The sequence below is a fragment of the Mytilus trossulus genome, chromosome 4 (assembly GCF_036588685.1).
Source record: "Mytilus trossulus isolate FHL-02 chromosome 4, PNRI_Mtr1.1.1.hap1, whole genome shotgun sequence".
In the NCBI taxonomy this organism is placed as follows: domain Eukaryota; kingdom Metazoa; phylum Mollusca; class Bivalvia; order Mytilida; family Mytilidae; genus Mytilus; species Mytilus trossulus.
Window position 1 is genome coordinate 82,610,661 of NC_086376.1, and position 26,975 is coordinate 82,637,635.

The 26,975-nt window shown below is 30.2% G+C and overlaps 1 protein-coding gene across 2 annotated transcripts; it reads left to right on the top strand.

Moving 5' to 3' along the window:
• Window positions 1–619: 619 nt before the first annotated feature.
• Window positions 620–26,462, top strand: LOC134716134 (tetraspanin-33-like). Of its 2 annotated transcripts, XM_063578922.1 has the most exons (8): window positions 636–781; window positions 9,580–9,783; window positions 12,737–12,913; window positions 13,763–13,897; window positions 15,582–15,626; window positions 16,337–16,456; window positions 20,930–21,007; window positions 22,158–26,462. In XM_063578922.1, exons 1-7 carry the CDS (start codon window positions 701–703, stop codon window positions 21,005–21,007), a joined length of 840 nt encoding a protein of 279 aa, XP_063434992.1. In that variant the 5' UTR covers window positions 636–700; the 3' UTR covers window positions 22,158–26,462. The 2 variants fall into 2 exon arrangements, with proteins under 2 accessions (XP_063434991.1, XP_063434992.1); XM_063578921.1 differs by lacking the exon at window positions 20,930–21,007 and having other exon boundaries at window positions 620–781.
• The last annotated feature ends 513 nt before the right edge of the window (window positions 26,463–26,975 follow it).

Sequence of the window (26,975 nt, forward strand, 5' to 3'; positions counted from 1 at the left end):
AAAACAAAACTCAAGAAAATTATGTCAGTCTAAATAAACAATAAAACTTCAGACATTTTTTTACATCTTTACTGTAGGTATCTTTTTTTTTTATAAAAATCGCTCATACAGTTAGTTGGTATTTTTTTTTTTAAATATCGATTTTGGTTGAAATGATAGGACATTTTTTTTTAGTGAGAACTCACTTTTGTCCCATGACTGTAGTTTATGTTGATTTTTTTTAGTGATAAAAGATGTACATGGCATGATAAATTATAAGAACATATGGAATTGAAATAGATAAACCATTTCATGTAAGTTTGTTTGCTTTTTTATATAAATCTATTAACGTTTCATAAAAAATATTATTTTTTAGTTTTCTATTTCAATTCCATGATAAATTATACATACAAAATTTAAACTGGCTGCATCTTTGTCAGTGTTGTTGATGTGTTATTAGACAGTTATACTTCATATATATATACATATCCGATTTTATCCATTAACAATCACAACTTTTCTTGAATATCATTTTTAATTTTAAGCGTTCGTCTTAAAAGAATACGAATTTGATTATCAAATTTTCTGTTTACAAAAATAAATATCACGCACCCCTTTTTGAGCCTTACAAACAAAAGTGGGCGTGACCACAAAAGATTACTTCCGGAACGAAATGAAAATAAACAATCACACGAATTTGATTTCCGCGTAAAAGTAAAAGATGGGATGTTTAAATACAGATGACACTTTTATCAGTCCATGTGTAAAATACACATTATTTTTCTGGAATTTCTTATGTTGGGTAAGTTACTTCTCGCTGCTTGAAGTTTTCTATACTTTAAAAAAACTGAAAAACACACTCTGGTTGACCCCCCTCTTTCTTTAAAAATTTATAAACACTCACAGTTTTAAAGTAATTTGATTTTGGTTATGTTCCGGACCATATGAGTATCTGGACCATACGCGTATGGTCATGACCATATGGGTATATACTCATATGGTCCGACCATACGCGTATGGTCGGACCGTACGCGTTTGGTCGGGGTAATCACAGGCACTAGACGTTCTGTCAATAGCATGAAAATATTGGCAATGGGAAGAAAATAGTGTCCATATATTCTTCCCATTGCCAATTTTTTCATGCTATTGACAGAACGTCTTCTGTCAATAGCATGAAAATATTGGCAATGGGAAGAAAATAGTGTCCATATATATATTATATATGGACACTATTTTCTTCCCATTGCCAATATTTTCATGCTATTGACAGAACGTCTAGTGCCTGTGGGGTAATCAACACGTATACTTTTAAACTCTTCATTAGGTGTGACCCTTCTGCTTGTTACGTCACTAAAATGTCATTTTATGTATATTAAAAAAAAAATATTTAAAAAAAAAACAGTTTCGTACAGTTAATATTTCTTACTATTTGTAAGTACAATTATAAAAAGATGCCAAAATTAAATGAACATATTGTACAAGGAATTCTATTGTTTAAAGTAGGTAACATCACCAGCAAGGATCATGATATTTTTTAAAGATCATGATATTTTTTAAGACATTTTAAAAGTAAAATATTAAAAGTGTATGTTTCTTTATTTTTTTCTATTCTTTTTTTCTATACTTCTATTTAATCTTAATTATAAGACGGTAAAATAGCATTGAAATAGCCACTGTCTTTATCTAATTTGATCTGTGAAATTCATTTTACGATATTGGAGATCTAGAGTTTCTCAAAAACACCGTAGACACATCGGAATTGTCCGAGTCGATATCACTGCACGCAGCCAAAACAAGCAATCTCAGAAAAACTACATGTATGGTACCGTGTGAATTTCATTTTAAGTATACAAAAGCATACACGAATACAATTAGCGATGAAAACTAAGATCAACTGACTGTGGCATCAATATTTAATGTTTATGTAGCTTTTGACATGTAAAATTAATACATTTTTTTGTAAACACATTTGTTTTTAAGATAAAGTTTATTGTATTATTTCTATTGTATATTTGAAAAAATACCTATATGGTCCAAATACTCATATGGTCCGGCCCGTTAATAACCAAACGAGTATAATACTCATATGGTCCGACCATACGCGTACGGTCGGACCATATGAGTATACGCATATGGTCATGACCATACGCGTATGGTCCAAATACTCATACGGTTCCGGAACAGTTATACAATTGAATGCAAACCTTTCATTGGCTATCTTTGGTGTTTATGCCTCGATACATGAATTTTATTTTTAATTATTCTTGAACAAAAATTAGATGGTTGATTGCATATTGACTACATTGTACCTGGGCTCTCATGATCAAGAATCTGTGTCCCTTCGTAAAAAAAACCCATGTTCACGCCCATTTGTTCATCCCCCTTTCACTGTCAAGGATAAGTATAGTAAGACATTTTTGTTTAAATAAATCTTAATCATATTTTGGTTAGTGAATTATCAAAGGTACATGTACCAAGATTATAATTTTAATAATATGCCAGATGGGCTTTTTGTCTACATAAGAATCATCTATGACGCTCAGATAAAAAAATTATAAAGCCAAACAAGTACAAAGTTGAAGAGCATTAATTAATTACAGCTAATATAAGGTAATCTGTTCTTGGGTAAATAAAAAACGTAGTTTTTCGAAAAAAAATCAAAGATTTGTAATACTGTGGATTCATTAATATTCGTTGGATACCAATTTTCGTGGATTTCGTGGATCAAGGTAAACCACGAAATTAAATGTTCAACGAATGACAAATTTTCTATAGGCTTGTATGGAGACTACGGCAAAACCACGAAATCAAATATCCACGAACATGTAAGTTTTCTTTAATCCACGAAAATTGGTACCCACGAAAATAAATGAATCCACAGTAGGAAATTTATAAAAAGACCATACAATTGACATTCACGTCAACACCAAAGTGCTGACTACTGGGCAGGTAATACCCTCTGGACGAAACGTCCTCCAACAGTGGCATTGACCTAGTGGTGTAAATAATTTATCTCAGGTACAAAATGTACAAGGATTATAATTTCATACGCCAAACACTCGTTTCTTCTACATACAAATGTAAGACTCATCAGTGACGCTCAGATAAAAAAAGTTATAAAGCCAAACAAGTACAAAGTTGAAGAGCATTAATGACCCAAGTTTATTAGTGAATGTATTGCTATATTTTTTGTTTGTTTCAAAATGAAGAAAGATTCTGACTTTTTATTTTATGATGAATAGATCTCAATCATGTTTTGATTAGTGCATGTATAGTGTATTGCTATTTTTTTTTTCTTAATGAGTCGACCCAGTTTAAATATTTTATATTTTAAGCCCTCTTTTAACTCAGATGGTTTTTTTTCAATTTCTTATATTTTCTGAGGCAATAGCATGTGTACATATGACCTAAGAGATGAACTCCTAAAACTTTAACTTTTGTGTCCTTAGCATGCTTAGTGTTTAATTCAAAGTTTGATATGTTTATTTCTGTTTAATTCAGTATTTCTTTATAATTATTTAAAAAAAATCTCATACATGTCATAATTGCATGGAAAGTCAACTAAGAAAATTATGATTGACTTCTAAGAAAATGTAGCATAAACCTTTTTTCCATATTATTCTGTGTTCCGTCTTTCTTTCTTTTTTTAATTGTAGATTTTAATGTATCTGATGAAATGTCTAAATTCCACCTCATTGAAAAATGATTAAAACTTGTTCAGTTTTTGAGGACTGTTATTACATATGTGTTATGATCATTTATATGAAATGAAGTTTTGATTTAAATTGTACATAAGAACCTTTCATAACCTTAAGTCTCCCTAAGAAGTCCTTCAAGGGAAGAAATGTGCATTGTAAAGAAAAATGCCTTTGATGTCATGCTAATGTTGGATCTTTTATGTGTCCACAAAAATTACAAACACAAATATTGTGTGAACTACAAATAAATTGTAGTTTGCATCTTTAAAGAAAAATAAGCTCATTAGTTTGTAAATTAACATATTTTCTTATTCAACTGAACCATACAAAATATTGATTGAAAATGACAAACATCATCAAAGGTCAACAAAGGTCAACCAAAAATACATGTCAAACAGCCTGCAGATGTTTTCTTCATGTCATTTTATATATGTTCATCATGTTAGTTACTGAAATAACATAAGCTTGAAGGAGATTTTTGTTTTTGAATATATAATGGTTGTAACTATATCATGTATATAGGCAGAAGTAACTTGGTCATGTTGGTGTAAAGTGAATAAAAATGCACAAAACACACATGTTTGCAACATTTGTCTCATTAAAAGACCAGAATTGTTTTTAGTTCAAAATTTTCATTTTATCCACTTTAACATAGATTTCCTTGAAGAAAAGAAATAAAAACTAAAAAGATAAAAAGATAAAAAGATTTGCAAACAGTATTTAACCAAAACAAAACATACAAATTAGAAACAATATATATATATACATGTACATTGTACATGAACATGATGAGTAGATGATCATTTCTGTACACTAAAAATAATACAAGTAACTTCGTGTATTGTATCAGAGATCCTTGTTTATTTCCTACGGGAAGGTACCACCTCCTGAAACAAAAGCTTATTTTTATAAGCTAGAGTTAGAGGAGGGGATAGGGTCTCTGAGCAATGCTAGGCGGTGTTGTTATAGCAGTTAGAATTAAAAAGTACAGGTGCCAGCCCACTTCATTTTCTAGGCACTTTATTTATGTGCATGATAATATACATCATGTACATTCAGACGTTTTAAAACATAATTAGTGATATACATAATTATCAAGATGTTAACACTAGTCCTTGAGGTCAAAATATTTAGAATGCAGGTTAACAAATGATGTGAAACTTTAACAACCTCAGGATCAGAATTAATTGAAGGGTTTTGTCACCGTTTCACTTTGTGGTCAGACAACACCTAATGTTTATAATAGAGGGGCAGTGTGGTTCAAAACAAGATATTCTCACTATTATTTTGAAAATCCTAACCTAGATTATCAAGAGAAAAGAGTGCCTTCAACACCCTTAGTTTAAGTTTGAAATAGCTCTTACATTTATCAAGGACCAAAACATATTAGAGCTGAAAATAATTAAGGAATGGTACCTAATATATATGATTTAATCTTGTACTTTTCGTATCAAATTTGTTTTAACTCACATATATTATAATAATCCAGAATAATGTTAACTGCACAAAGTCAAATTTACAGTTTTTGAATGACTACATTAACCGGTACAGTTTTACTTAAATAGACATTATAATGTATTTTTATACTTCATTGATGTTTGAATTTCAATTATCTTTTGTTATGATAATATACAGGTAAAACTAATATATGTCATAGTTTATGAAGGATAATATCTTCAATTTGAACATTATAAAAATATTTTACCTAACAGAAAACTATAAAGGGATAAATAACCTGAATAAGGAAATTATAAACATGGTCATAAATTAAATGAGGTCATGATCATGATGGTGTGTCAGAGAAAAGATGTGAAAATATAACTCTTACGTCATTTGGTCTTTAGGGGGGAGTTGTCTCATTGTCAATCATACCACATCTTCTAATTTTATTTCAAATGTATTCAAAGTACTCTACCAAATTAAGTTTTTAATTTAGGACCTTAGTTTCTTTCTATTTGTCCATATAAAGTAAATAGCTTTTTGTTTCTGATAAGATTTTGATTTTAATATACATGCTATTTAAGATTTTTTTTTAAATTCATTACTTAGTAATTATTGAAGTTGGTGCTGATGGTAAGGAGTCCAGTAAGGTTCCCCCAGTTCACAAGGTCAGAAATTACGAACTGCTTCACCAGGTATTTTTTTTAGCAAAATAAAAAAATCTTAAAACATTCACAAGCCATTTATTGAGATGCCAGTTAGCAAGGTCACCTGACCTGCAAACCATCCAGATCACAGTTCAGATTTAACCATGTTGGAGGATAATAGTAGAACCCTATTAGTATTATGATGAATCTCAATCAAATTAGTCCACAACTTGTCTTATTAATATACATGTATGGTAATTCAGATCATGTAATACACACTTGTCTATTGTTGAAATCATATTTTAACCATTTGTTGTCTCATTTGGTTTGGTTGTTTCCAACGGGAAAACTACCAGATATGACCTAATAAATGGCCAGCTGGTGCTTGATTATTTGTCTAATTCAGGTTTAGATACTTATGTGATTAAATCTGTTTTTAATTTGTAACAATTTGGTCGTGTTCATATATACATGTATATATATGTACAATGTACTTGTACATGAATGTTTAATTTGCAGTGGCGGATCCAGAACTTTTCCTAAGGGGGGACCTCTGACTGACCTAAGAGGGGGCCCTGTCATGCTTCAATGATTCCCTTTATAATCAACCAATTTTTTCCCACAAAAGGGGGGGCCCAGCCGCCCAGGTCCCCCCTGGATCCGCCTATGATTTGCTTGTGTCACTTTTTTCAAAGGCAGAACATTTTAGGATCCATAAAAGTTACTTCTTTATCTGACCAACATATGGATATGAAAGTTTTCTATGACTGACATTCTTTTTTGCTTAGGTCAAACTTCTGTCAGGGGTTACTGAGGGTTGTTAAGTGGAACAAGGAATGTTATGGTTCAGATCATATAAAGTAGATGTACTTGTTTAGTTATTGAGAACTTAACACACATTTGTACATATATCATGTATATGTATGAACTCTTGTCATCTGGTCACATTATTAAATAAACCAAGTTATGCCTTATCTACATTTTGTAAATCCACCTTTCAACCACAATTTCGACTTTTGCATTAGACACAATATACATGTATGGATTAGTTAATAAAGCATTTAATCAATTAACAATATGTATGTATTTTGTACGCTCAACATATGTTGATATCATATATTGTGTCATAAATTGTGTCCATTTAAAATTGGAAAAAATGCTAATTCCATTGGTTGTAAAGCAAGTTCAAATTGCAGTAAGAAAATCCTATAGCTAGCACATGCTGTTTTATGATGTCAAACTGGCAGGAAAAATCTTTAAATATTTATAATTTTTATACGACCGCAAATTTTGAAAAAATTTTCGTCGTATATTGCTATCACGTTGGCGTCGTCGTCGTCGTCGTCGTCGTCGTCGTCCGAATACTTTTAGTTTTCGCACTCTAACTTTAGTAAAAGTGAATAGAAATCTATGAAATTTTAACACAAGGTTTATGACCATAAAAGGAAGGCTGGTATTGATTTTGGGAGTTTTGGTCCCAACATTTTAGGAATTAGGGGCCAAAAAGGGCCCAAATAAGCATTTTCTTGGTTTTCGCACTATAAGTTTAGTTTTAGTCAATAGAAATCTATGAAATTTTGACACAAGGTTTATGACCACAAAAGAAAGGTTGGGATTGATTTTGGGAGTTTTGGTTTCAACAGTTTAGGAATTAGGGGCCAAAAAAGGGCCCAAATAAGCATTATTCTTGGTTTTCACACAATAACTTTAGTTAAAGTAAATAGAAATCAATGAAATTTAAACACAATGTTTATGACCACAAAAGGAAGGTTGGTATTGATTTTGGGAGTTTCGGTCCTAACAGTTTAGGAATTAGGGGCCAAAAAGGGACCCAAATAAGCATTTTTCTTGGTTTTCGCACCATAGCGTTAGTATAAGTAAATAGAAATCTATGAAATTTAAACACAAGGTTTATGACTATAAAAGAAAGGTTGATATTGATTTTGGGAGTTTTGGTCCCAACAGTTAAGGAAAAAGGGGCCCAAAGGGCCCAAAATTAAACTTTGTTTGATTTCATCAAAATTGAATAATTGGGGTTCTTTAATATGCCGAATCTAACTGTGTATGTAGATTCTTAATTTTTGGTCCCGTTTTCAAATTGGTCTACATTAAGGTCCAAAGGGTCCAAAATTAAACTTAGTTTGATTTTAACAAAAATTGAAACCTTGGGGTTCTTTGATATGCTGAATCTAAAAATGTACTTAGATTTTTGATTATTGGCCCAGTTTTCAAGTTGGCCCAAATCGAGGTCCAAAATTAAACATTGTTTGATTTCATCAAAAATTGAATAATTGGGGTTCTTTGATATGCCAAATCTAACTGTGTATGTAGATTCTTAATTTTTGGTCCAGTTTTAAAATTGGTCTAAATTAAAGTGCAAAGGGTCCAAAATTAAACTAAGTTTGATTTTAACAAAAATTAAATTCTTGGGCCTCTTTGATATGCTGAATCTAAACATGTACTTAGATTTTTGATTATGGGTCCAGTTTTCAAGTTTGTCCAAATCAGGATCTAAAATTATTATATTAAGTATTGTGCAATAGCAAGTCTTTTCAATTGCACAGTATTGTGCAATGGCAAGAAATATCTAATTTCACAATATTGTGAAATAGCAAATTTTTTTTAAATTAAGAGTTATCTTTCTTTGTCCAGTATAGTAAGCAAGAAATATCTGCAAGAATTTTTTTTAATTGGAGTTATCTTTCTTTGTCCAGAATCAACTTAAATCTTTGTTATATACAATATACAATGTATATTCACTTTTTACTACCAACTGATAAATTTAAATAATCTTTACCATTCAGTGATAACAAGCAGTTTTTTTACATCTTAATATTTTATGATGTATTTAAATGAGTAGTAATTGTTGCAAACTCCATTAGAATATTTTAATTGAAATTAGTTTTGGAATAAGGGAAAGGGGGATGTGATTAAAAAATTGGGTTCAATTTTTCTCATTTGAAATTTCATAAATAAAAAGAAAATTTCTTCAAACATTTTTTTGAGAGGATTAATATTCAACAGCATAGTGAATTGCTCTAAGAGAAAACAAAAATTTTAAGTTCATTTGAATACATTCATTCTGTGTCAGAAACCTATGCTGTGTCAACTATTTAATCACAATCCAAATTTAGAGCGGAATCCAGCTTGAATGTTGTGTCCATACTTGCCCCAACCGTTCAGGGTTCAACCTCTGCGGTCGTATAAAGCTACGCCCTGCGGAGCATCTGGTTCTTACATGTACATGGTTTAACCATACCCATAGCCAGAGAGGGTTCGGGGAATTCGAATGAACCCCCCTTGAAAACAAATAAGCACTGTTAAAGTCATGATCAAGGTTCTGTTTTAAAATTGTGACTGTTAAAGTTTAGTAAGTGAGTCTCCCCCCCCTCCCCTCCCCCAAACTCCTTGGGAATTCCTGGTTACGGGCCTGTTAACCCTAACAATTGTATTTCAGATTTACTTTAAATTCAGAAATTATTGTTCTTATGATCTCCTGGGGAGAGGGGCATCATGCTTTCAAGTTTTTACATTCAATTATCAGTTTAACCTGCATAAGTTTGAATGTTTGGTTTAAGGCTGTTTATCATGTTTATTGTAGTGGACATATGCATACATAAACTTATAGTTCATTATGGCGTTAACCTTTTTAAAAATATGTATATTAACCTTTGAAATGAAGAGATCACCAGATTTTGCCTTCCACTGAATATGAAATTGGGAAACATGTAATGCAAGTGGGCCTATAGAAACTTCCTCTTGCTTTTTCTTTCTATTACATATCTATTACATATCTATTTTTCTTTCTTTTGTAGATGATAGGTGGTGTTTTTATAGGAGCAGGAATATGGGCTTTCATAGAAAAGAATAAATATCATGGAATAACAAGTCTGGATGATGCCTTAGAAAACGTTTCTTTTGCTTTTGTAGCGTTAATTCTAATCGGAATAACAATATTCATAGTATCCTTGTGTGGTTGTATCGGTGCCTTAAGAGAAAATGTTTTGCTTTTAAAAATTGTAAGTTTTTATGTTTTGATATTTTCATGTTTATACAGCTCATACATTCTATATGCATCATATATATTTTTTATACGACCGCAAAAATTTTAATATTTGGTCGTATATTGGTATCATGTTGGCGTTGTAACAATGTCTGTGTCGTATTTGTCGTCGTCCGAATACTTTTGGTTTTCCCACTATAACTTTAGTTTAATTAAATAGAAATCTATGAAATTTAAACACAAGGTTTATGACCATAAAAAGAAGGTAACGGGATTGATTTTGTAAGTTTTGGTCCCAACATTTTAGGAATTAGGGGCCAAAAAGGGCCCAAATAAGCATTTTCTTGGTTTTGGCACTATAACTTTAGTTTAAGTAAATAGAAATCTATAAAATTTTGACACAAGTTTTATGACCACAAAAGACAGGTTGGGATTGATTTTGGGAGTTTTGGTTCTAACTGAATAGGAATTATGGGCCAAAAAAGAGCCCAAATAAGCATTATTCTTGGTTTTTGCACAATAACTTTAGTATAAGTGAATAGAAATCAATGAAATTTAAACACAAGGTTTATGAACTCAAAAGGAAGGTTGGGATAGAGTTTTGGAGTTGAGATCCCAACAGTTTAGGAATTAGGGGCCAAAAAGGGGCCCAAATAAGCATTTTTTTGGTTTAGCACCATAACTTTAGTATAAGTAAATAGAAATCTATGAAATTTAAACACAAGGTTTATGACCATAAAAAGAAGGTTGGTATTGATTTTTTGGAGTTTTGGTCCCTACTGTTTGGGAATAAGGGGCCTATAGGGTCCAAACTAAACTTTGTTTGATTTCATCAAAAATTGAATAATTGGGGTTCTTTGATATGCCGAATTTAACTGTGTATGTTACGATTCTTAATTTTTGGTCCCCTTTTCAAAGTGGTCTACATTAAGGTCCAAAGGGTCCAAAATTTAACTCAGTTTGATTTTAATAAAAATTGAATCCTTGGGGTTCTTTCATATGCTGAATCCAAAAATGTACTTAGATATTTTATTATTGACCCAGTTTTCAAGTTGGTCCAAATTGGGGTCCAAAATTAAACTTTGTTTGATTTCATCAAAAATTGAACAATTGGGGTTCTTTGATAAGCCAAAACTAACTGTGTATGTAATTTCTTAATTTTTGGTCCTGTTTTCTAATTGGTCTACGTTAAGGTCCAAAGGGTCCAAAATTAAACTAAGTTTGATTTTAACAAAAAATTAAATTCTTGGGCTTCTTTGATATGCTGAATCTAAACATGTACTTAGATTTTTGATTATGGGCCTAGTTTTCAAGTTGGTTCAAATCAGGATTCAAAATTAGTATATTAAGTATTGTGCAATAACAAGAAAGTTTCAATTGCACAGTATTCAGCAATAGCAAGAAATCTTCAATTGTACAGTATTGTGCAATAGCAAGAAATTTACAATTGCACAGTATTGTCCAATAGCAAGAAATCTTCAATTGCACAGTATTGTGCAATAGCAAGTATTTTCAATTGCACAGTATTGCGCAATATCAAGAAATATTTAATTGCACAATATTGTGCAATAGCAACAAATTTTCAATTGGAGTAATCTTTCTTTGTCAAGAATAGTAGTTGAATCAACTTAAATCATTGTTCTATATTTGTATTTTCACTTTTACTACCAACTGAAAAATTAAAACCATATTTACCATTCAGTGATAACGAGCACTTTTTTTTACATTTTAATATTTTATGATGTTTTTAAATGAGCAGAAATTTGAAATGAGATGTGAAAAAAAAAATGGGGGGGGGGGGGGGGGGGGGGGGTCATGTTTTCTCATTTCAGATTTCATAAATAAAATGAAAATTTCTTCAAACAGTTTTTTGAGAGGATTAATATTCAACAGCATAGTGAATTGCTCAAAGGCAAAAAAAAAATTTAAGTTCATGAACCCACATTCATTCTGTGTCAGAAATCTATGCTGTGTCAACTATTTAATCACAATCTAAATGTAGTGCTGAATCCAGCTTGAATGTTGTGTCCATACTTGCCCCAACGGTTCATGGTTCAACCTCTGGGGTTGTATAAAGCTTCACCCTGCGGAGCATCTGGTTAATTACTAGAATCATTTATGAAAACTCATCAATGTTTAAGAATGTTTATTTGTTTTAGTGATTGTATGTTTAAACATAGGGATACATGTATCCCTGATTCATGTATATTGTAAATGCCTTTACTTTTCTACATTGGCTAGATGTATAGGGGGAGGGTTGAGATCTCATAAACATGTTTAACCCCTTCACATTTTTGCGCCTGTCCCAAGTCAGGAGCCTCTGGCCTTTGTTAGTCTTGTATGATTTTAATTTTAGTTTCTTGAGTACAATTAAGAGTTTAGTATGGCGTTCATTATCACTGAACTAGTATATATTTGTTTAGGAGCCAGCTCAAGGACGCCTCCTGGTGCGGGAATTTCTCACTACATTGAAGACCTGTTGGTGACCTTCTGCTGTTGTTTTTTCTATGGTCGGGTTGTTGTCTCTATGACACTTTCCCCATTTTCATTCTTAATTTTATCCCTGATTCATGTATCCCTTTATATTGTCTGAAATTATTATTCCCTCCCTCAAGCTTAGGCCCAAACACTCTTTTCTAATACCATATAAGCACTTTTAATGTTGAATGGACATAAAAGGAAGAAAACATGTCTATTGTAACATATGCAGAATATTTTTTTTTCTTAAAATTGATTTAATTATTATTCATAACGGTATTATTGGGCAACAAAGGGACATTATAATTAGAATGATTGATTGTTCATTTTGTAAGTTAATATTATCTCCCCTTAAACCAATTATGTTGAATAGAAGTTTGACAAGAAAAATCAATTAATGTAATATTTATGACTTTATTGTAATAGTGTTGATATAAAATAAAGTATATATCCATTGTACATGTTTTTATAAGATTTTTTTTTCTTTTCAGTATTATTATATTATGATCATCATATTTTTGTTCTTGATTGGCCTTGCTGTAGCTACATTTGTTTTGAAAGACAAAGTAAATGATTTCCTGAAACACCAAGTACTGAAAGACAGTTTGATTACTAAATACCAGGATGATAGAGATGATCAGGCAGTCATTGACTGGGTTCAAGAAAAGGTAAATATATATCTAAAGATTAAATGCTAGTCCCTAGCACAACGGTATTTAGTTCATGTGTGGTACCACCTCCTCATATAATATTTATAAATTTGTTATGATATATATATGTTTGTATGTTTGTGTATAACAAATTTGTATTGTCTTGGTATCAATCCATCCTGTAATTTTGGATTTTAAACCAATAAAAAATACTTACTTACTTACTTACTGTATGCAGTTTTATAAGCATTGAAATTTCTCATTTATGCAGAGACTATTGACCATGTATCTTCAGTCATGGTTCATTGACTTTGAATGTGAAGCGTACACTTAACAAGTTAAAGTATTTCAATTTTAATTTCAATGTAATGCATTAAACTGTCTGAATTATGTAAAGGCAAGATATATTGCTATGTCAACATTTGTTTCCTGTCAAACCAAAAAAAAAATGATGCTGAGACTACATTCATATCAAAAACTATTATTATACCTTTATAAAAGTTGATAAATATTTATGACTTTAACACGTATTAAACAATGGAAATTCAACTAACAACTTAAAGTTGTTTTCATATTGGTGTACAAACAATTAGAATATAAAAAGTCCTTAAGATTATGAAAAGGCAAAGTGAACTGCAAGGAAGTGAGGAGCTAATCACAGCTAATCCAGGGTTCCACACAAGATTGGGAGTAATTGTCTGTAATGGTGAAAAAAGTGACGAGCATAGAGAAATTCATTTTGCTATTTCTTTATTAATATACCCAAAATATATTTTTTTCTGATATAAAAAGTTTCAATGTGTTGATTTGACCTCTTTCAGAATCTGGATGCTTTAATATTTGATTGCATAATAAATACTTTTTCAGCTTGAATGCTGTGGAGTAGAGTCATACAAAGATTGGAATAAAAATCAATATTACAACTGCTCCAGTTCATTGCTGACTAATTCACTCCGCTGCAGTGTACCACACTCATGTTGCAGAGTACAAGATACTTATAAGGTAACAGTTTCTGTAAAAAGGTGGCTCAGATGATACTTATAAGGCAGGTTTCCAACTCTGTTTTATAAAGATAAGGACATGAGTTGTAATTACCAATGAACAACTATAAACTTTATAAAGACCAAAAATAAAAAGCAACCCATAACTATCCACCAAACATGCCAAAGACCTAAACACAACCATCCACCAAAAACTTAAAACAATAAAATTGAGAATGGAAATGGGGAATGTATCAAAGAGACAACAACCCGACCATAGAAAAAAACAACAGCAGAAGGTTACCAACAGGTCTTTAATGCAACGAGAAATTTCCCGCACCAGGAGGCGTCCTTCAGCTTGCCCCTTAACAAATATATACTAGTTCAGTGATAATGAAAGCCATACTAATTTCCAAATTGTACACAAGAAACTGAAATTAAAATAATACAAAACTAAATAGCAGTTAACTGACATGCCAGCTCCAGACTTCAATTAAACTGATTGAAAGATTATGATTTCATCATATGAATATCAGGCACAATCCTTCCCGTTAGGGGTATAGTATCATACCAACATAACATATATGAGAAGAACATAACCCGTGTCATGCCAACAACTGGTTTTTGAATAAATGTGTTTATTTCCGATGCAAAGACCCTATAAGTGAATCAATATTAACGCCAAAATATGCAATCTTTAATGACCTGACAGGAACAAACAACACCCACTGAATAACTTTACAACATGCTCATGGGTTGAAACAGGTACATGATAGAGTTGTTAACTTTTATGTCATTTGGGCCCTGGTAGAGAGTTGTCTCATTGACAATTATACAACATGTTCTTATTTTTATGGTGAAAAGTGTATTTAGATTGCATTATATTCTATTCTTAGATTTCATATTGGTTTATGCATATGACCATTTTAATGATAAGAATATGTTACCTATATTTTCACCATCATTTTGAATTACTATACACATCTACAATTATGCTGAGGTTATACTTTGAGTTTAGAAAGATCCTAAAAAGAAATAGAAGAAAGGAGTAGGTTCAGTAAGACCCCTTTTTGCAGTTTTACAAAATTGATAAAATGTAAACTTTTAGTTATTTATTGGAAAGAAGAATGCTTCTGCTACATAAACATGGGCAGTTTTTGACAATACATATATCAGGTACTAGCATTATTAAGTCATGATAAGTTACTGAAATCTTCACAATTTTAGCATTTAAGTTAAATTTTTGATGGTTTCCGTCTTAAATGGAAGTGGCAGCATTTGTGTTCATTCCTAATATTAAAATGCAAGTTGTATTTGATGATAATACATAATATATATGAAGGTTGAGGATGAATAGGATGGGTCACGTTGATTTTTGACAAAAAACATCTGAAAAGTGACATTTTTTGGCATATTTGATAAAATTTTCATATTTAAGCTACAATGGAGTATTTTTAATGAGTAAATCAATTAAAATCTTTCACATAAACTAATTGAATCAACTGAAATAGACACTAAAGTGTTTAAAAAGTGTCTGAAATCTGTTGTTAGATGAACTTGAAATTTGAAGCCAAAATCGGCCCTTACCAGACCTACTCCTTAGGAATATAAAAACATCCATTAATGACATTTAAACATTTCTACTTTTAAGTATTAAAGCAGATCATTGAAGATTTTGAGTTAAATTATATTTTTTTTTATTTCAGTCTGGTATGACTAATATTTTGTGTGGAAGAAATGTCTTGAATTCAGTAAGTACTTATATAATCATTGAAACATTTTAGATTACATTATCAAATTTGTTTGCTTAATTGTAACAAAGAAAATAAATACAAGATTTCACAACTTAAAAGGTCCTTTCCCAACAATATAAACTTCTAGGTAACATACAAATGTACATATAAACAATTGATAACATCAATTAAATATAGAATCTACCATTGTATCCAGTGTGATAGAATATTTATCCACTTGAGACAGTTAATTTTTCAAATATCTGAAATTTAGCTGTCTTGAGTGGATACATATCGTATCACAATTGATTCAGTGGTAAAATCTACATACACAATGTATATACAATTTCAACTATTATCATCTGAAAATTGTATCAAGAATAGCAACTGATACATGTGTACTCCTATAGATGTATAGAATGGATATATTTAGGAAGTTGTTATAAACCTTGGATTAGTCTATCTACAGCCATTACTATCCTGTCAACACTGAGGTTGTGAGTTAACCCCCTTTCATTGCTGGTATGTTTGGCTCCTTTCCTAATTACTAATTTACCTGTTTAGATTAGTGTTTTTCTCCTGGTAATTTGGCTTCCTGTCACATTTTTTAAAAATTTTCATACATGGCCTTTTCAGAACTATCAATTGAAAATATTCAATCCTGCATGATATTAATTTTTTCTTTTATTATTGAACAATGAACTAACAATATCAGTGTTATTTTGTAGGCAGGAGATCTTTCACTGATATACACTCAGGGATGTGTGGACGCCATTTTATCTCTGGTCTTTTCTCCCAACAATTTACCAATAGTTGGAGGTGTATGTATTGGAATTCTTCTGCCAATGGTAGGTATTTAGGTAGAAAGTCATTGACTTTGTTGGTAGGTAGTAACTTTGCTGTAGTAACATTTGTATATATTCAAACCTAGATGCATTAGTTAAGTCATTTCCATGGAAACTAGAGAATTTGTTAATTGTTAATTTTTTTTTGCAATCAGAGATCTCAGTCTTAGTTTTTAATTTTCCAATAATAACATTGTTTTGATCAAGATCAGACTGTAATCAATAAAAAGAGGTTGCTTCTAATAGAAAATAAGTGTTGTTTCATTGCAACGCTTGCCATCTATCATTTTTACCTTTTTTTAAATTTAGCATTCATCAATGGCACTGAAAAAAGGGAAACTAAGGGTGTTTTTCCTGTTAAATGTTAACCACACATATCCAGGAATATCTAATTTTTGTTACTTTAATGATTAAAAAGATATTATGAATATAAAAAGTTGCAATTATGTCAAAGGTATTTTATTCTAAACAATTCTTAAACTTGATAAAAAGACACATGAAAGTAATTACTATAATGATAACAATTGATTCCTTTCAACTTTTCTACCTTCTCATTTCTAACAGATATTTTACCACTCATATCATGACCTCCATCTTTGAATTTCTGACAAAGAAAAACTCAAAGTTTTGTTTTTTATTCCTAAGTAAAGCACCGCAATTTAATCCATTATGACCAGAAAGTTTCTTATTTCTGCTTATGCATTATCTAGATCTGTTAAAAACCTTTTCTGTTTATTGGGATGTCAGTTTTGCTTTAAACAACCTTCTATATGCATGTCATTTAAAACTGGACTGAGAGATACCATTTTAACATCCTTTTAAAAAAAAAATACTTTAATAGTGATCATTTTGTAAGGCATGGCATGTAGCATAAACATATATTTTGCATGAACACAATTGGATACAGCAGACTGCATGTGATGATTTTGCATGGTTTATCATATACTCTGATATTATCCAAGAAAAATTGTTGCTGCTTTAACTTTGTATACTGACTGATATATATTATACCACCGAACCTAAAACTTTTGCATGCAACATGATATCCTAATGTGACTTTGTTGATCTTTTAGCTACACCAGTATGTCAAGATGAAATACAGTTGTCTACCTTATACCTTTTTACTTTTTAGTGGATTTAGAATTTGAACACATTCCCAATTATTGTCATTCCAACATGTTACTTTAAAATATGGAAAGATTGCTCACAAACCATATAAGATAGGACCATCGTATTTCACTTAATGTTTTGTTTCCTGTACTTTGATATTTTGTATGATCTATATATCAAGTTTTATTGGTCAAAATGATTGAGTATGTTGAAACTTAAACCATCAGATGACAATGCTAGGTCATTGTTAGCTCATATTTACCCTATTGTTACCTTGGTTAAAATATACATTAATTGTGCATTTATAATATTGATTAGTTGAATGCTTCAGAAAATACAGTGTGGTAGTTAAAATATTTTAAATTACGTTTTAAATATTCAGGGTTTTTGATTGTTATGTACATTAATGGTTTGGAAAGAAAACGGTCAAATGTTAAATTTTATGGTCCTCCACCATTTGCAGAAATTTTATATCAGGTGTATAGACTTTTCTTTCTTTGGCTTCCAGATATGAGACTGATGTCGGTTCATATATGTTATCAAACATCAATGAAATAAAGATTTACTTTACATTTTATCATGGTTGACAAATTTTTGATAGAATTACAGCCCTTGCATATAGGAATTGAATGAAAATTATACATGGCATGATTGTTCTTGCAATGCTTGTAAATACATGTTTAGGAAGGAGTTTTGGTCAGTTTATCTTTAATTTACCTTTTCTTACTTTGAATGGTAAACATAACACTAACATTTTGGTGTACTGGTATAAATGTATACATATATAGTATTGCGAATTGGGTTACAGGCTAAATGGTAGTTGACAGAGTTATGATTTTGAATTTGTATTTACTAGGTATTCTGAGCACTTTCTCTGCTACATGCAGTTGCCATATATATTTGTCATATATGATTTATATACCCAGTTGGTTGAGGATAAACACTTTCTTGTCATAGATAAACTTCCTGAATCCTAAATTGCTAATATGGTCAATGTAAGCATGTAAGACAGATTGAGCATGAATACTATTACCAATTTTTATTCAACAAACCTGAGAATATGCATTGCAACTTGACTAATATTGTTTTTGTGTTTCCTTCATCTGAGGACTCCTAGCTATGTCTTTCTCTTAAAATTGTCTGTCATAAAATTTTATGAATATATGAAAAGTGGTTTTAAATATATTTCCTACTAAATACATGCATAAATGATGTTTTGAATGACCTGCTCTCCTAATTATAAAAAATAGCTATCATTTCATTTTGTATTTTTATTTAACACTTATTGAGATATCTGATTTCAAACACATTTCTTAAATGTTAAGAAAGTTATACATTGTACTGTTGAAATAAAACACTTAATTTTGAAAACTTGTAAACAGAAATGGAAAAATTTGTAACTTTCCATGGTAATGACCTAATTATAGAACTCTGGGTTTTGAATATACTTAATGTTGCTAATGTTGCTGCATAAAGGATAATCAGATGATTAATAATTGCTGTATGAGTTTGTTTTTTTTCAATATTTTTATACCTTTAATCAGACCAGTATCATTCGGGTTCACCTTAAAGATATGAATGAATCTAGAAAAAACAGAAAATTAGTTCTGTAACTTCAATTTTTAACCGGATTTTTGTGACATAAATGTAGGTTACTGATTTGGGGATATACCGCGTGCGGTCGGCAACCAAATGTTGGTCGTGCATTTACTCATCAATTATTCAACCAAAGCTTTTCAAATTTTAATATGTTGTTACAGACAACAAAATGAAGGTCAAGTTCAATAATGACGATTTTGACTTTTACTGTTCAGGAGTTGTGGTTCTTGAAAGATTGAAAAATGGCATTTCCAGTCGTGTCTGTACGCATGAACTGTTCAGCGTCCCAAATTTTGATATGTTGTTACTGATGACAAAATGGAGGTCAAGTTTTGACTTTTACTGTTCAGGAGTTATGGTTCTTGAAAGATTGAAAAATGGCTTTTCCAGTCGTGTCTGTGCATTTATGCATGAACTGTTCAACCAAAGCTTCCCAAATTTTAACATGTTGTTACTGATGACAAAATGGATGTCAAGTTCAATAATGACGATTTTGACTTTTACCGTTCATCAGTTATGGTTCTTGAAAGATTGAAAAATGGCTTTTCCAGTCGTGTCTGTGCATTTATGCATGAACTGTTCAACCAAAGCTTCACAAATTTTAACATGTTGTTACTGATGACAAAATGGAGGTTAAGTTCAATAATGACGATTTTGACTTTTACCGTTCAGAAGTTATGGTTTGAAAGATTGAAAAATGGCTTTTCCAGTCGTGTCCTTGCATTTATGCATGAACTGTTCAATTGAAGCTTCCCAAATTTTAACATGTTGTTACTGATGACAAAATGGATGTCAAGTTCAATAATGACGATTTTGACTTTTACTGTTCCAGAGAAATGGTTATTGAAAGATTGAAAAATGGCTTTTCCAGTCGTGTCTGTGCATTTATGCATGAACTGTTCAACCAAAGCCTCCCAAATTTTAATATGTTGTTACTAATGACAAAATGGAGGTCAAGTTCAATAATGACGATTTTGACTTTTACCATTCAGAAGTTATGGTTCTTGAAAGATTGAAAAATGGTATTTCCAGTCGTGTCCTTGCATTTACTCATGAACCATTCAACCTAAGCTTTTTATAAATTTTAATATGTTGATACTGATGACAAAATGGAGGCCAAATTTGATATTGACGTATTTCACTTTCACCTTTCATCAGTTATGGTTCTTGTGATATTGACAGGATACAAATAAATGTTAATAAATCCGGTTTGCTGTCGTTGTGACAGCCTCTTGTTATTTTCTATGTTCTGAAAACACATTACAAACGCCGATTTCTCATAATTATTTGCAATAATCTGTCATTTAGCTTTCTTATATTATCACAAAATTGTTTTTTAACAAATAATCTATGAAATAGTGTAAATTTTGAACAACTTGTAGCTTGAAAAAAGCTCTTTGATCATTTTGCCAAATTTCATCAATTTTTATTAGGACACCCATCTACCTAGATTAATACCAGTAACCATAATTTTTTTAAATTGGTTTTTCAGGGGAAAACCTTCAAAATATGGATTTTTATCAAAGTGGAATTGAAGAACTACAATTTATTCTAAATCAAGTATCAATGGACAAAAAAAAAAGGGACTCTATTATGTCTGTTTGTTTTGATTCATATGATACTGGTCAAATTAAGGTCTAACTTTGTAGTTGAAATTTTTCGAATACTTAATTGAATTCACATACAGCAATATTAAATATCTGATGGGTATAGCTATAGACAGTTAGAACTCACATTTAACATTTGATGTGGAATATATATTTGTAGATTTTTGGAATATGCTTATCAAGAGCATTGGAAGGGCAGATTATGGATCAAAAAGCCAGATGGAATTTACCCAACTAAGTAAACTTTTCTATTGATAACATCTGAAGTAGTTGATTTTTTTTCTCAATTTAAAAGTTAAGTCCAGGAGGCCATTTAGGTAAAGCATGGAATATTAGTGAAGAGTGTACAAAGGTGAAAATCAACACAGGCTTGATATATGCCATTAACGGAGACAATATGATTTGCGACAAAATTGGCCTAAAATCAAATGTACTTCAAACTGTTTGTTGAATTTCTGTATCTTAATGAAAAGCTTCGGTTTTCTATATGCCATTTACTTGAGTTGTATATATATTTAGAATTACAGAAAATTCAGTATAAATGTGATATAAAAATTATACAAAAAACATGAAACCCCACAATGTAAGCACGTTTGTACTGATAAGAGGAGACTTCAGATAGCAACAAAAATTAATCTATAGTCTCCTAGTTTAAAGTTAGTCAGTGTCCTCTTGCATTTTCATTTTTTATATTCAATAATTTGTTTTGGCAAAAAAAGGGGGAGGGGACTAAAATATAGTTTTGCTGAAAGTGGTCTTACTGTTATTGTACACATGTAAAGTGATAAATATTCCACATATTCTCTTATCCTCTTTACCATAATTTTCAATATGAAGCTCATACCTCAATATATATGAAAGTAATAATCCAACTGTGTTGACCCTGTTTCAATTAAGAATTGAATACTTCTTTTCATAACTTCATTGGGGTGTAAAAACGTTGACCAAAGTACATTTGCGCTTCATTCTAAAAGTGTGGGCACCGCCAACAATTTTAAAACCCTATGAAGTTACAAAAAGAAGCATTCAATACTTATAATTACATTTTTTAGCTTGGATCATGAAACACTATTTTTATCAAGTTTTTATTAAATTTACCTGTGCACTTTATTGTGAGACTTCATGTCAATACGAATGATAAATTTTATTGTGTATTGAAATTGATTAAGGAATAACATGTGATGTGCAGTTAGCCAATCAGAATAACATATTATAATGAAACATACATCTAATGTAATTATTTAACAACATCACAATGCATTGCCTAACATCTGTATTATAATTATTTAATAACTTGACAAGTATGCCAATGTGAGTAGTGGAAGACTATGCTTCTTTTTGAATTATAAAGCATATTAAAATGACAGTGATGTATTTTATTTTAACAGTTAGTTGGAATATTCCTAGCAAGAATGCTTGAAGGACAGATACTGGACCAGAAGGAAAGATGGATAAGATATCAGGGATAGGAAGTTACACTGGTTCATTTATTGAAAAGGAGTTTGAATTATAATTTGTTATCATATATCACATTTTATACGTTATTTGTTTATATATATCATTTGTATATTGTATTTGTAGTTATAAGATTTTTGTCATCTGTCATTTCCTGTGACAAAACAAAATGTGCCTGTCATGAACTTGCCAAATGATATTAAGAAGTGAATCTTGCCAGATAAGTTTTGACTCTGCATAAATTATAAATTTGTGTGGAATTTTTTACAAAACAAAACTCAAAAGTATTGTATTATATAAATTTGATGGATGATAAGTCTTGAAAAGGCTATAAATTGTAATAGTGGTCTATATAAAATTATGACCATGACCCTGAAAAGTTGATTATTAATTGTTATCATTATTAGTTATTGGTTAATCAAAGACTATTGTGATGTTTGATGGCATTTTTGGAACTTACCAATCCAGCAATCTTGGACATATGGTTTGTGAGTTGCTCCAATGGTATTGTCTTCTTCAAATTGTGGGATTTGATGGTACAAGTGAATATGAGTCTCCATGTCATAGTGACTTTGATTTAATCATGTAAATACTTATTATACATCAGTACAGGAATTGGTGCGTATGTACTGCAAAGTCTGCTCAATTGCTTTTCTTTAATTCTATTTACATTTTACTCAACTTCTAATGTAAGAAAATATGAAGAATTTGAGTTAGAATTATGTTGTGTTGTTCAGAGTAAGTTATTTTTATGTTTGCTTGTAATCTACTTCCTGTTTGATGATACTTGATAATACTTTATTTTTTTATGTACACTGACTGGGTAACTATTTTTACTTGTTACACTTTTTTCAGCTTCTAGTCTTTTACATTGCATTAAGGAATCTTAAGATATTTGGTCAGGAACTTCCCATTATTGAGTTAAACTTTTGTAAGTGATTTTCAGACCTGCCAGACAGGCACTTTTTCCTAAAAACTTTATCTTAATTTGTTTATATATTTAATTCCTGTTGTTTTTTATAAGTCTCAAATTTATTTTCCATTGAATTGAATACATTCTTATTTATTTTTACACATTTTATATATATTTGATATACTATATAAGTAGTCATTTCTGCACAATACTAGTCTTGTATATTAGTCATGTTCATAGATTTATTATACCTTGTGTTATCTGTTTAATCTAAATGTATATTGGTGAGGGGTATAAAGGAGGGTATCTGCAAGAAAGAACACAAAATAAAATTGCCATTTCAAGATGAATGAACAATTAAATTTCTTGCATGTTGATCTTTTAACCTATTTCATGAAATACGGTGAATAACAAACCTTTTTGAAGGCTGCACGTGAAATAAAAATGTCAAAACACTTTGCACCTGCACGAAATAACCCTTTACCATTCTCATTGGTAGGAAAGATTCCTTAAAAGAGATTTTAGAAAATTTTAAAATTTAGTTGTTTTTTTTTTAACGCATAAAATGTGGTAACTGTCTTACATTTAACAAATCATAATTAATTGAATGATAAGGGGGAAAGAAGTGCCTTATAAGTGCGTCTGGCACAAATATAAAATTTAACTTGTGGTATCTATAATAAGTTAATTTATATGTTTTTAGCATCCAATATGAAGAGTCAAATAATTTAACTGTGTTTTTTTCCTTCAATTATTATGCTTCGGATGTTTGTTCTTTAATTCATCACAGGAATTTTTCTATTGGTAGAATTTCTATGATTATAGCTCATATAGAATAGAAGAGGCGCATTATGTTTGTTTGTGTCTGTGCGTCTGTTTGTCGTTCTGTCCCTCCCTTTTCAGATTAAAAAAATTCCAATTAACATTCCACAACAATTTTTTTTCTCTATTTTAAGGGTTTAAACTGGTTTGAACCATTTAAATGTTCTTTTTTGACGTGCAACAAATTGTTTAAATTGTTGCATGTGATTTCATTCTGAATCTTTTCAGAACACTGCACACAAAGTTTTGAATTGAATTATTACAGAATTGGGTGTTACCATATACATGTATTAAGGATTTCTTAGTACTATACATTTCTTTACTTTTTAAAATGCTTAGGAAATTTTGCAACATGAAACTTGAATATTTTAGAATCTCAGGTTGCTAAATATCAAATTCAATGTGGTATTGTGGTAGAAGTGTTATATATTTATTGCAAACATTTTTCTTAAATATTAATGAATATCACTGTATAGATGTACTGCTGACAGATTTACCAAGCTGAGATTAATGTACATACCTACACAATACATCACATTGAAGTTAAGTGTTTTTTTAAAGGAAGTTTCAAACTTTTATTCATTCCTTATGTGTTGTCTTTAGTGCCATTTTTATTTTATCTTTATTGTAAATCTCAGTTTTTGTATAGCGTTTATATGTAACATATCTTCATTTTTTGAAAGAGAAATATAAAGGTGCAGGATTATCTTATTCTTTATCATAAATGATAAAATGTTTTTCCCCCCATCTTCTCAGAGAGTTATGATCCTTTTGCCCATAGATTTGCATCAATTTAGCATTTTTAATAAATATTTAATATGCTTGTTATATTTGCCACTGGACATTAGGCAAAAGGCTAAAAATCAGATATGTTTTAACTATATATTGAGTTTATATAATGACAAAATTTGGCTTTATTTTGTCAGTTATTTCACGAGGAATAAAACACACATTTTTTTTCAATAAGAAACATTGAAGGGTACCAAGCATAAATATACATGTGACATAAATATTTACTTCTTTTGCCAAATTTTTCTAGTCTTTTGAAAGTCTTCCATTGTGTTTTATACTTTTACATATTTTTTGTGTAAAAAGTGCAATTTAAAAAAAATATTCAACAACATAAGAATTACGTATTGCCTTGTAACAAGAATTTCTAAAAGCCACAAGTTCTCAAAGAAAAAACCACACACAAACATATTTCCAGAATCAGCAATAATTGGTCTCCAAAAAAGGAATTAATCTTGATTTATACTTTATAATATATAAATTTGCACACCTTTAGATTAAATTCTGTTTTTGAGACTAAACAAATATTTTGATATTTTTTTCCCAAACTTTTTATCCTAAGAGTTTGTACAGTAGAATATACATAGGTGGTACAGTTATTTACAGATACTTCCTTAAATACTCATTTTCTGAGATTTTTATATTGATCTGTAGTTGAGACATTTAGATGTAAGTTTTTTTTTATTGAAATGTTAATTTAAATGTACTTGATAATTTTAATATTCCTGTCTGTTTATTATTTTTAAAATAAGCTACATATATATATATATATATATAATGTAATTAATTTATACTACAAAAATTTGGACCAATGTTATGTCATTTTTTTGTCATTTACATAAAATTAACTTTGTCATTTAAATATTCAAGTTTAATAAGAGAAAAATATATTTTCAGTATTGATATTGTATTGAAGAAATAAGTGTCTGGATGGTAGGTTCTTCATTTCTGTTTATTTTGATAATGTTGTTCATTTTTCTTTATAACTTTTCCCCATTATTCTCTATTCTTTACATTTTGGCACTCTATTATTCTCTAAGCTTTTTGGTTTTTTTCTGTACATTTGACACATTTTTTTTTGTATTCTGTAAACCCCATCCAGACCCTCACAATCATGTTGGCCTAATATTTCTTACTGTTTTTAAGTCATTGGGCTGCTGTCTCATTGAACTATTATTATACCTCATAATCTTAACAGTATTGTTAAGATCAATATTTTTAGAAAGAAAATGTCATTTGTTTTTTGTCTTACTGTACAATACTTATTACTAAAAAAGAATCTCAAACCCATCTACATATATATAAAATATCAAAAATATAAACTCCAGAATCTGCACAATGTAAAATAACATATCTCAAATATTATGTTCATCATATAAATTTACTGATTAGTATAGATTTCAATTTTCAAGATAAAAAAAGAACAAATTCTCTGTCTGAGAACTATTCAATGAACTTAATTTATTTAAATCACACCCCCTTCCCCAATAAATAACATTTTATGTCAGAAAGAAACCAACAAAGATACAAAATACAATTGAATGAAATCAACCTTAGAATTGTTGAACAGTTTGTATAAAAGATATTACTCTTTTTAGAGCTTGTTACATTTTTGGCAATGTAAGTTTTTTCATGTTTATATATTGTTACAATTTGTAATCTACATTTAAAACAGAGGAGAATATTTTTAGAAAAATAAAATGGTTTTTTGGTACACCTTACATTTCTTGTTTATCCATATATGAACCAATGACTTGTTCCAGTCAGTGACTAGTTACAGGGAAGTCGAAATTATAAGCACAATAAAATTGAGAATAGAAATAGGGAAAGTGTGAAAGAGACACAAACTAACCTTAAGAGGAAGCATGTAAAAAAAATATATGAAAATATGTATAGGCATAGGGCTCTTCATGTCATATCAGATTTGGTGGGGATATAAAGATGGAAACCTCAGACAAATATATTACCCTTAATGACACATTGACTGATGAAAATTAAACATTCTTGTACATAAAAAAAAGAATGGAAAAAGTAAGGAAACGGATGCAGCATATGATTGCTGAATGCACCACATCTTCCTATATCTATGCATCACAAAACAGTTCTATGAAAGACTTGCTATCTACATTTTCAAGAATAAATATGATTATATCAAGGGCATGTACTACATGATATACACATAATTTCTAAATATATAATACATTATATTGACATGTTCGTATGCCTA

What these genes read in the sequence shown, in the direction of transcription:
- LOC134716134 (XM_063578921.1), top strand. Translation starts at nt 701, where the DNA reads ATGGGATGTTTAAATACAGATGACACTTTTATCAGTCCATGTGTAAAA. An exon ending in TTGACTGGGTTCAAGAAAAG is followed by an intron (nt 12,914 to 13,762) that starts GTAAATATATAT and finishes ATACTTTTTCAG; the next exon opens with CTTGAATGCTGTGGAGTAGA. An exon ending in GAGTACAAGATACTTATAAG is followed by an intron (nt 13,898 to 15,581) that starts GTAACAGTTTCT and finishes TTTTTATTTCAG; the next exon opens with TCTGGTATGACTAATATTTT.